This window comes from Bufo gargarizans, chromosome 6 (genome assembly GCF_014858855.1).
Source record: "Bufo gargarizans isolate SCDJY-AF-19 chromosome 6, ASM1485885v1, whole genome shotgun sequence".
Taxonomy (NCBI): Eukaryota; Metazoa; Chordata; class Amphibia; order Anura; family Bufonidae; genus Bufo; species Bufo gargarizans.
Window position 1 is genome coordinate 265,549,874 of NC_058085.1, and position 12,535 is coordinate 265,562,408.

General features: G+C 45.3%; 1 protein-coding gene across 1 annotated transcript in view; it reads right to left on the reverse strand.

Annotated features, from left to right (window-relative positions):
* CBLN4 (cerebellin 4 precursor) overlaps positions 1-658 on the reverse strand; it is a 60,324-nt gene extending 59,666 nt beyond the window's left edge. The window contains exon 1 of the mRNA XM_044297981.1: positions 98-658. Coding sequence (XP_044153916.1) covers positions 98-403 — 306 coding nt within the window. The 5' untranslated portion in view covers positions 404-658. The remainder of the gene's footprint in view (positions 1-97) is intronic.
* Positions 659-12,535: the final 11,877 nt, after the last annotated feature.

Genomic DNA, 12,535 nt, shown 5'->3' on the forward strand with positions numbered 1-12,535 from the left:
TTATTAGGCAGGGTATCAGTTATTAGGCAGGGTATCCGTTTTTAGGCAGAGTATCAGTTATTAGGCAGGCTATGGGGTATCAGGCAGGCTCCTTTACCTGGTCGAAGTAGATGATCCTGGTCTTGTTGCTCATCTCGGAGGGCTCGTGGTTGGTACTCCTGACGGCAGAGAACGCCACCTTGGAATTTGCCGCCCTGACCGAGATCCCCAGAGGTGAGGAGGACGAGCCCTTGGAGTCAGTGGCCGGGTTGGAGTCACATACCACCAGGCACTTGCCCTCCAGAACTATGGGCTCGGTGTCATTCTGTGCCCGGGCAGGGCAGGCTGGCAGCAGGAGCGCGCAGGTGACAGCCGCCAGCACCGCGGACAGCCCCCCGGAGCGCAGCCTCTTCAGTCCCGGCATCTCCTCTACCGCGAAACAGCCACAAAAAGCTTCTCCGTCTCCAAAATGTTCCCCCCTCTCCGGAAGAAAAGTCTCCTGTCCGCAGCCCAGACCCTCAACTCCTCCAACTCCTCATCCACAGAGATCACTGACGAGGAGGCTCGTGGAGCAGCAGCCTGGAGGTGGCCATCATGTAACTACCACCTCCATCAGATCATCCTGGAGCTGCTGGGGTATCGATCCACCCTGCAGCCCGATCCAGACTCATCACATGGCGCGCACCAGCCTCAACCCTGATTCCCCAAAGCCTGGCAGAGGGAGGAGCTCGGCCCCCAGCGCAGGCGGGGGAGGGGCGAGCGATCTGGTCTGCAGCGATCTGATCGCACGAGACACTCACCCTGCAGAGGACTGCACGAAACTCCAGACACGTCTACGAATTCTAGTATCACCTGTCTGTCCATCTGTCTAATCTATAGAATCTGATAACGATATCTATCTCATATCCATCTATCTATTGTCTATCTATTATCTATCTATCTCTTTCTCCTATATCTATCTCCTTTATCTATCTATCTATCTATCTATCTATCTATCTATCGATCTATCTATCTATCTCCTTTATCTATCTATTTATCTGTCTATCTCTCTATCTACCTATCTCCTTTATCTATCTATCTATCTATCTAATCTATCTCATCTATCTATCTATCTATCTATCTATCTATCTATCTATCTCATCTATCTCATCTATCTATCTACTATCTCTTTTATCTATCTACATCATATATATTTATCTTTTCCATATCTATCTATTATCTATCTGTCTTTTCCATATCTATCTTTCTATCTATCTCCTTTATCTATCCATCTATCTCCTTTATCTATCTATCTATCTATCTATCTATCTATCATCTATCTCCTTTATCTATCTATCTATCTATCTATCTATCTATCTATCTGTCTATCTCTCTATCTCTCTATCTCCTTTATTTATCTTTCTATCTATCTATCTCCTTTATCTATCCATCTATCTCCTTTATCTATCTCCTTTATCTATCTATCTATCCATCTATCCCCTTTATCTATCTCCTCTATCTATCTATCTATCTATCTATCTATCTGTCTATCTGTCTATCTATCTATCTCCTTTATCTATCTTTCTATCTATCTCCTTTATCTATCCATCTATCTCCTTTATCTATCTCCTTTATCTATCTATCTATCATCTATCTATCTCCTTTATCTATCTATCTATCTATCTATCTATCTATCTATCTATCTCCTTTATCTATCTATCTATCTATCTATCTATCTATCTAATCTATCTACTATCTATCTACCTATATCTATCTCTTTTATCTATCTACATCATATATATATATTTATATATCTTTTCCATATCTATCTATCTATCTATCTATCTATCTCTCTACTATCTATCTACCCATATCTATCTCTTTTATCTATCTACATCATACATATATATCTATCTATCTTTTCCATATCTATCTATCTATCTATCTATCTATCTATCTATCTTTTCCATATCTATCTATCTATCTATCTATCTATCTATCTATCCCTCTTAGATTGCTGCCAGCACACCAGTGGTGTAGAGAACTTTCCTCGTAGTTGGGGGTCTGCACCCGGGGCAGGCAGTGAGGGGGTCCTGAGGCGGAGGCCGCTGTAAATCATGAGGACAGATTCTCTTGATGAAACCTGCAGTGACCCAGCCTGGAGAGCCCGCGTGTAACACGATTGCCGACAGCCCCTCTATGAAGATGAATGCAGCACCCTCCTAGTGGACAGCCGGGGTACTGCAGGCATCCTTTCTGCTTAGAGCGCACAGCAGAGCCAGCGGCTGGAGGTTATTAGAAGCCGTGGTCTGAGGGTGGAACTACAACTTTCAAAATGCCCTGAAAGCCGGAGCACGGCGAGCCAGCGTGGTTAAAGGGCTGTTCATCCTGCGCAACCTGATTCATGTAAAGAATTACAGACTGACACACAGGTAGAAAAGAAGAGCCTGTAACAGCAGAACAATGGAGAATTCTATACCATTCAGGATCTGCAGAAAGCTGGGGCACATTCTTATACCACAGTTTACACTGTTAACTGAGCCCTTAGACCAAACACTTACAGGGGTATGGTTGTAGAACTACAAGTCTCAGCATGTTTGACCCTGCGGTGAAAGTCCTCCTGTCTCCCTGTCGCTTGGGAGAGCAGTGGGGGCCCCAGCAGTTAGACCCCCGCCGGTCAGACACTTAGGGCGTTAGTGCTAGGAGTCAGTGGACGGAAAAACAGAGAGATTGATGCCTGAGATAAAACTGTGAAGGGCAGCGGTGACACTGACGGTGCAGGCAGGGCCGGTGCAAGGGTTTTTGCCGCCCTAGGCAAAGATCCATTTTGCTGCCCCCTCATGTCACTCACTCACTGACAGACACACACCAAATGACGTACACAGAAACTCACTGACATACACTCACTGACAGACACACTCACTGACAGACACACATACACTTACTGACATACACTCACTGACAGACACACTCACTGACAGACACACATACACTCACTGACAGACAGACACTCCCTCAGACACACACTGAATGACGTACACAGAAACTCACTGACAGACACACATACACTCACTGACATACACTCACTGACAGACACACATACACTCACTGACAGACACACATACACTCACTGACATACACTCACTGACAGACACACTCACTGACAGACACACATACACTCACTGACAGACACACATACACTTACTGACATACACTCACTGACAGACACACTCACTGACAGACACACATACACTCACTGACAGACACACATACACTCACTGACAGACACACATACACACACTGACAGACACACATACACTCACTGACAGACAGACACTCCCTCAGACACACACTGAATGACGTACACAGAAACTCACTGACAGACATACTTACTGACAGACACACATACACTCACTGACAGACACACATACACTCACTGACAGACACACATACACACACTGACAGACACACATACACACACTGACAGACAGACACGCACTCAGACACTCACTGAATGACGTACACAGAAACTCACTTTACAGACTTACTGACAGACACACACACACTCACTGACAGACACACATACACTCACTGACAGACAGACACGCACTCAGACACTCACTGAATGACGTACACAGAAACTCACTGACAGACACACATACACTCACTGACAGACACACATACACTCACTGACAGACACACATACACTCACTGACAGACAGACACATGCACACTCACTGACAGACACTCATAGTCAAACACTTAAACACTCACCTCCCTGGGGTCCAGTGTGGTGCATCTCCTCAGTCCTCCAGCACGCCGTTTAGTATGCCGGGGCCGGAATGACGTCATATTCTGGCATCACAGAGGGCTCGCGAGGGAGGAGAGGGGAGCTGCTAGAACAGCCTCCATTGCCGCCCGCCTCCTCTCCTCCGGTAATTTACTGGCAGAGCAGGCACCTGCCATCAGGGTAAGCAGATGCCTGCTCTGCCATATTTAAGAAGGACTTCCACCTCCTGGCCCCCCTATAACGTCGCTGGGGGCGGCTCATGAGCCGCTCGCCCATGGCTGCAGCCACAGTCAGTGGGAGCCTACCAGGGCGCCCCCAGCAGGCCGGCGCCCTAGGCGAACGCCTAGTTCGCCTGTATGGTTGTGCCGGCCCTGGGTGCAGGCGATGAGCTTATATCACAACCGCTACTTCAAACTGGGGGTAAGCAGGGTAACTGTGGAGGGGATGATAGCAGGCCTTCTAGGCAGAGTGGCGAAAAATAGAGGCTAGATTTGTCTTAGAAATTTTCCCTAAAATGGAGGCTAGATTTGTCTTAGAAAGAAAGGGGAAAATAAAAAATACCTCATCCACTTGCTGGTGCAGGTCACCACGTGATCACGCTGGGAGCGCGCAGCGACGTCATCACGCTCAGTGCAGGTCTTTTCCACTCAACAGAGCACCGGACTGCCTCTGCACGAGCAAGTGGATGAGGTGAGTACATTTTTTTGGTAAATCCAAAAGGCCATATTGCACCAGCGTATTACCGTTTCTAACCGCCGTTAGACGGGTGCACTTCTGTCTAAGCAGCCGTTAAAAACAGTCCCATTGATTGATAGGCTGAATGGGGTTTTAACCTGAATTTATTCGTAACAAATCAAATTTCTTGTCAAGAGCATCGCTGACCTGACTGGACGAGCGTTTGGTTGTGATGGTTATGAAGGCCTGGAGAGAACATGGGCCTCAGCTCAAGACCAGGGTCCAGTGTGGGTTCTTGTAGTGTACGGGAGAGTAATACCCCGTCACTACAGAAGGGTCACTTGGGTATTGTCGTTCCCCCTGTATTTTTGGGGAGGTTGGTATAGAATATCTTATAATGTCATGCTATGTATTTTCCTGTTACTGTGAAACGTGCATTTGCAGGCCGGCTAGGGTGTAGTTCCAGCTCTGAGTCACTAGAGGGAGCTAGGGAACCCTAGGTTATATAAGGCCCAGTCAGGAAGTAGTAGCAGGAGAGTCAGACAGTGGGAGCAGAGGTCAGAGATGATCCTGTGTCTGAGTGGAAGCCAGGCTATGGGCCTGTGAGAGCAAAGCAGGCCCCAAGCCTGCCGGCTAGGAGAGGGTAGTAAAGGCCCTGTAACCGGGTTCCGGATCCAAGGAAAAGGTTCCCCTCCTGAGTCACCATCCGTTCAGCTGAAGCAGCATAAGCGAGCCACAAGCCAAGACACAGATTACCACAGAGGCCGATCAGATAAAGCGAGAGGTACTCAAGATAACAGAGGAGGTACTAGATAAGGACAGCTTCAAGGGTACGCCAGATAAAGGGCATTAGACCTTGGAGGAAAGTCACATGTAGCAGGACCAGTCAGGAATAGTGTGCAAGCCGCCTGTACTGCATCTCCTGCAATCAACACTCTGTATAATTCATCGCTAAGACCGGCCTTCCTGTAATGTCAAGAACCATCTGTATTCTTCTAAAACCAACCGTCTTTTATGGAACTGTGCACTACCAGTGTCCGTGTATTATCCTGACTGATATTCAGTAAAAGTTCCAGTTTTTGTTGGCTATCCTGTGCTTGCTTCATTCTTCCACCATACTTTACACGGCGTGTCACCGTTTAATTGACACTGGCGTCACAAACTTTTAACATCTGCCTGTTCCTGTATTTGCCCCAATTGAAGACGACAGTGGATCCCAGGTTAGTGGTCAATCTGCACTACAAAGCCCAGCATACACTACTGACCCCCTGGGACACTGCATTCTGACTGGTGCCAACTGTGGGCCATTGAGGGGGAGCTGCAGCCCTGTGCTGATTCCGGGGGGGAGGACGGACTAACTCATTCAGTTACATGGCGGAGCAGCACTGAGAGTATTTATTACTTCAGCTTATGCAATTTATTTCCACTGAGGGTCTGGAGCCTGGGACAGTCAGGGGACGTGGCTGCCATTTCAGAGGAGATTGAGGAGCAGTTAGATCTGGTTGAAGGTCCTTTGGGCGAAGCTGCTGTGGAGTGAAATGAGCTGGAAAAAGAAGGTGACGTCCTGTGCTGTATTTTAAAGGAAATGTGTCATCAGAAAATGACCTATTGTTTAAAATTTTTATTTTTAACATATATATATATATTTTAAATGTTAGTGAAGTTCTTTTTAATTTTCCATGTCAATATCTATATTTTAAGGGCTTATCCAACCAAAATAATGACCCCCCCCCCCCCAAATGATCAGGCCCTACCAGCCCACCGACATCCGCTTCCCTGCACGGTCACTGCTGCATCTCGCCGTCGCTCAGATCAAAACATAAGTGGCGATGAGGGAGCAGCCAATAGCAGGCAGGGACGGGGACGAGCCGGGGCGTCTGGAGCAATGCGGACGCCGGGGAGCAGGTGAGGTCATTATAAAACCTTTAAACGTAAACCATAACATCCTGCAGTATTTGCACTGGCCACTAAGCCTAATAATAGGGTCCACTTCTTGGTCTATATACAGATCAGTTTACTGCAGTTATCTGCTTATCTATACACAGAAATGATACCATTACAGGCAGGATTAGAATGGAATAAGACATGATCCACCATTCACAATAGGTGATTGTAAAAGCTTATCTATTCTCTCCTTGTACAATGACCTCTGCATAGGTAACATGCCTAGAAAACTCTCCCATAGAAGTCAATGAGGTCCTCTCCTGTCCATTGTGTCTACGGCCCACGGGGCTGTCATAAAGCAATGTGTTAATACTTTGTAAATGCAAGATGGCCGCCCCCCATAATCATGTTCAGGAAGTAGAATAAAAAATCTGCAATCAGAAAATAAAAAGAGATTAGAAAATAGGAGATGGGTTACTATCTGGTATTAACTGGCAGGTAACATTTTTGGTGATACATTTCTTTTAACCTCTTGAGGACGAAGCCTATTTTGGACTTAAAGGGGTTGTCTCACTTCATCAAGTGGCATTTATCATGTAGAGAAAGTTAATGCAAGGCACTTACTAATGTATTGTGATTGTCCATATTGCCTCCAACACTGGATAGATTCATTTTTCCATCACATTTTACACTGCTCGTATCCAGGGGTTACGACCACCCTGCAATCCATCAGCGGTGGTCGTACTTGCACACCATAGGAAAAAGCACAGGCCTCTCTGGGGGCCAGGACCGTGGGAGTGAGCACAGTCCAGTACTTTTTTCTAAAGTCTGCAAGCACGGCTATGGCTGATGGATTGCAGAGTGGCCGTAACCACAGATACAAGCGATGTATAATGGACAATTGACAGACGTAGCATAAAGATAGAGGAGAAGGGTGACATGAGCAGAAAGCGTCTGTATGTATAGTTGGGTGACTGGTGACCAGAAGACTCAGCTTCATAATTTCAAAATGGCTGACCTTGGTTCCAAACAGCCTGTTCCTATTTGAAATAAAATTAAATTGTAGTTTGCCCTTGTTGATCCAGGAGAGAGCAAAAAAGATGTACAATATTTGGAGAGATTTGAGGACACAACCACTCTGTGATGTCATCGGTCACATCACCAGCACAGCTCAGGCTGACCCAAGTTTAGTTAAAAAAGAAGTATGCCTAAATGAAAGGGACAGCAATAGGTACAAAAAGTTGGGGTAGAGAGAAAGTTTGTTGTGACTATACAGTGAGGAACAGAAGACTTTGAACACCCTGTGATTTTGCAAGTTCTCCCACTTAGAAATCATGGAGGGGTCAGAAATTCACATTGTAGGTGCATTCCCACCCTGAGAGACAGAATTTTTTATTTGCTTTGCACTGCACCTAAGAAAATCAGTGTTCATATTTGGTACAGAAGTCTTTGTTTGCAATTACAGAGGTGAAATGTTTCCTGTAGTTCTTGACCAGGTTTGCACACACTGCAACAGGGATTTTGGCCCACTCCTCCACACAGATCTCCTCTAGATCTGTCAGGTTATGGGGCTGTCGCTGAGCAACACAGAGTTTCAGCTCCCTCCAAAGATGTTCCATTGGCTATAGGTCTGGAGACTGTCTAGGCCACTCCAGAACCTTGATATGCTTCTTACGGAGCCACTCCTTGGTTATCCTGGCTGTGTGCTTCGGGTCGTTGTCATGTTGGAAGACCCAGCCACGACCCATCTTCAATGCTCTGATTGAGGGAAGGAGGTTGTTGCTCAAAATCTCACAATAAATGGCCCCATTCATCCTCTCCTCAATACAGTGCAGTCGTCCTGTCCCCTTCGCAGAAAAGCACCCCAAAGCATGATGTTACCACCCCCATGCTTCACAGTAGGGATGGTGTTCTTGGGATGCAACTCATCCTTCTTTTTCCTCCAAACACGACGAGTGAAGTTTAGACAAAAAAGTTCTACTTTGGTCTTATATGACCACATGACTTTCTGCCATGCCTCCTCTGGATCATCCAGATGGTCATTGGCCAACTTCAGACGGGCCTGGACATGTGATGACTTGAGCAGGGGAACCTTCCATGCAATGCATGATTTGAAACCATTACGGCGTAGTGTTCTACCGACAGTGACCTTTGAAACTGTGGTCCCAGCTCTCTTCATGTCATTGGCCAGCTCCTCTCTTTTAGTTCTGGGCAGATTCCTCACCTTTCTTATCATCAGTGATACCCCATGAGGTGAGATCTTGCATGGAGCCCCAGTCCGATGAAGACTGACAGTCGTCCTTAGCCTCTTCCATTTTCTAACAATTGCTCCAACAGTTGATCTATTTTCACCAATCTGCTTGGCAATTGCCCCGTAGCCCTTTCCAGCCTTGTGGAGGTCCACAATTTTGTCTCTGGTGTCTTTTGACAGCTCTTTGGTCTTGCCTATGGTAGTAGTTGGTGTCTGACTGACTGTGGGGTGGACAGGTGTCTTTAAAGAGTTCAGACAAGTGCTACTAAGTTAGATTAATGAGTGGAGTAGAGGTGGACTTTTTAAAGGCACAGAAACAGATCTTTGAAAGCCAGAATTATTGCTGTTTCTCAGGTGTTCAAATATTTATGTTCAGAAGTTGAAGACAAATAAATTCTTTAAAAATCATACAATGTGATTTCCTGAATTTTTTTATTTTATTCTGTCTCTCAGAGTGGGAATGCACCTACAATGTAAATTCCAGACCCCTCCATGATTTCTAAGTTGGAGAACTTGCAACATTGCAGGGTGTTCAAATACTTCTGTTCCTCACTGTATTACAGCTCACTTAAACCTGGAACAGCTCCGGACCCCCACCCAAGCAAATATTTCTTATTCATCACTGCCCTGCTGTTTCTCAAGACATTGAGAAATGGAGACTGTAGGAGATAAAACCTCATCGGCATTGCAACCACTCTCAGGGGGCACAAGGAGTTCAAGATGTATGCACGCAGAGGAAGGAGAAGGCAAGTTGGGCATTTGCCCAGTGACATTTCTTAGGGGCCACCACTGATAGGGCCAACCTGAAAATGAACTACTGAATATTTCACTCAGCTATCTATGCTGGCAGTCTTCAGAGTGGTGGGGGGTGAACAGCAATTAGAGATGAGCAAATCTTCCAAGATTCCATTTATTTCGGGTTACACTAATTTTTAAAATTTTTGGGTTTGGGTCAAAATATATATATTCCGAACCAAAGTTGCTCAAATTGCCCCCCTGAAAGTTGGTATATAACCACCTCTAGTCCTCTAAAATGCAGATTGTTTTTTTTTTATAAAAAGCTCCTATCTCCAATCATTTTTTCATTTTCCCTTGCTCGTCCCCTCGGTCTGATACAGCACCACGTGTAACTGTATCTACTTTTATCGTTGCCTCTGCAAATTGCGATTATTGCTTGGCCGCAATTGACTGCAATTACCTCATGCCTGGTGATCACAAAACGTTATTGATTGCTTATGCCCTGGGCGCCGTTTTACAAGATTCATCCGAATTGAAGCAGAAAATATTCTGGTTCGATTCAGTGCCTAAAAAATCTGAATCTGCGAATAGATTCGCTCATACACTGTGTAAACTCACAGCCTCACAGTTCTCTCTGGCTCCTGCTCCACACTGATCTCATAGTGCTGTACTCTATGAGAGAGCGCGTTGAATGGTTGTATTATGTGGACTGTTATAATACAGCATTATATGGCTGTCTTGTGTGGGCCTTATATTGTATTTTTTGGAAACTGTATGGAGGCATTTAGGTGGTATTAGGGAACAGCCTACTGGATCTCTCTGCATTTCAGCATCGCCAGAAGCAAATGCATCGCCGTCTGTCCCCATTCACTATAATGGGGACCGGTGGTGATCCAGCCGCAAGCCAGCAAATATGCTGCGATATGGATATTCAAATACTGATGCACGCAGCTGTTTTCCATCGGCCGCTTCTCGGCATGTTTGCCAGGTAGTGGTCGTATCTCCACTGCTGGTCCCATTTACTATAAAGTGTGTCAATTAGCATCCAGCAGTGCTGGATCTGGCAGGCTGCTCCCTTGTAGGAATAGCTTGCCGGAGATAATATATGCATAAGTATGTGAAACAAGCCTAAATAGTCTAAAATTTACACCAGGCTCCCTACTTTGATCATTGCTTGAAGGGCAAAAGATTTGCACCTATGACACTGGCTGACCTGTTACATGTGCACTTGGCAGCTAAAGGCATCTGTGTTGATCCATGTTCATATGTGCCTGCAATGCTGAGCAAAATAATGTTAACATTTATGCAAATGAGCCTCTAAGAGCAATGGGGGCGTTGCCGTTACACCTAGAGGATCTGCTCTCTGCAACTGCCGTGCCCTCTGTAGTTTAGGAGAAGTCAAGGCCAAGCATGATGACGCTTTCACTGCCTGGCCCTGTCAATCAAAGTGCAGAGGTCATGGCATTTACAGTGAGAGCTTAGCCTCTTAGTGTAAAGGCAATGCCCCAGTTGCTCCTAGAGGCTCATTTGCATATATTAAAACATCATTTTTCTCAGCAATGACGGCACATATATACATGGGACCAACACAGATGTCTTCAGCTGCCAAGTGCACATGCAACAGGTCAGCCAGTTTCATAGGTACCAATGCCCTTTAACCCCTTGACCACCCATACGCCTTTTTACGGCGGTAAGGGGCCTTAGGCTGGGCCGCCACTTTTTTTACGTGAGAGTCACAGCCCTGCTGTAAGAGCCTGGACCAGCAGGAGTGCCGATCCGGGCTGTTTAACACTTTACATGCCGTGGGCAATGGCGCTGGCCGTATGTAAAGTGCTGACAGAGGGAACGGACTCTGTCTGTCTCCCATCGGCACCCCGCAAATGCAATCACGGGGTGCCGATGTGTGTGAAGGCTGGCAGGGGTCTCATGTAGGCCCCAGACCAGAGCCTTGAGTAATTTCAGCAGGCTGTGCCTCTCTGGTCAATGTTAGAATAGCACTGACGTTAAAATGCAATGCACCATAGGGATAATGCATTGCATTTTAAAATCAATCAAAAAGCTGTCCGTTATAGTCCCCTTGTGGGACTATTAAGTGGTAAAAAAAAACATTTATTCAATAAAGAAAATCCCATAAAAAAATATGATTTTCAATGAAACAAAATTACAAAAAAAAATATATTCCCCCATATGTTTGGTATTGCCGCGTCCGTAACAACCCAGGCTACATAAATATCAGGTCAATTATCCCCTACGGTTAAAAAAAAATTGCCAAAAAGTAGTAAAACGTAAAAATAAACTATATGTATTTGGTATCACTATAATCGTACTGACCCAGAGAATAAAGATAGTATGTTATTTATACTGAAAAATGAACAGCGCAAAATTTATAACGTAAACCATCTCCCTCCCAGAAAGAGTTAATAAAGGTTAATCAGAGAGTTATGTGTAACCCAAAATGGCGCCATTAAAGACTACAACTTGTCCCGCAAAAAACAGGCCCTCATAAAGCTATATAGACGGGAAAATAAAAAAGTTATAGCTCTTGGAACGCGACGATGAAAAAAGGAAGAAAAACGCTTGGTCTGTAAGGCCCAAAACAGGTCACTAAGGGGTTAAGGAGCTATTTTCTATAAAGCCAGTCCTCCTGAACACTGGTTGGAGTGAAATTTGTATAAAGTGCACATATCTACTCTAAATAAATCCGTCTTCTAGTGCTCCATTAGAGCCATCTTGAAACACAAGCCCCGGCATAAAGAGCAGGGGAATGCAGGAGAAGCGATTGTGTTCTTTTATTAATAAATATGACAGCAAGAGATGAATAATAAGTTAAAACCGCAATGAAAAAATCCATTTTATTACCTCGGAGTCGTATCTCTCAGGCCGCACTTGGCCGTCCATATATATTTTCTTCTCCGTGGTAAAGGCTTCAGCACTCGGAGGCTACACGGCTGGATGAGCGAGATTGCAAAGAGATACAGGCCACAAAGAAGCAATAAAAGAAGAGAAATCAAGAAGTAAAGAGAATTTATCAGAAGCCATTTGTCTTTACGGTGTTTTATTTTCTTCTGGGATTTTCACCCTTTTGAACTGTAATCTAAGAATTACGGCATCCGCAGGATAGCGATCTTACAAGAAAACGCCTCGTTCTCCAAAGTGCATCCACAGCCGGCAGTTCAAGTTCATTAAGGGAGCAAATGACAAGGTGCCGGTATTGAAACCCAAGATTATAAGGAAAATAT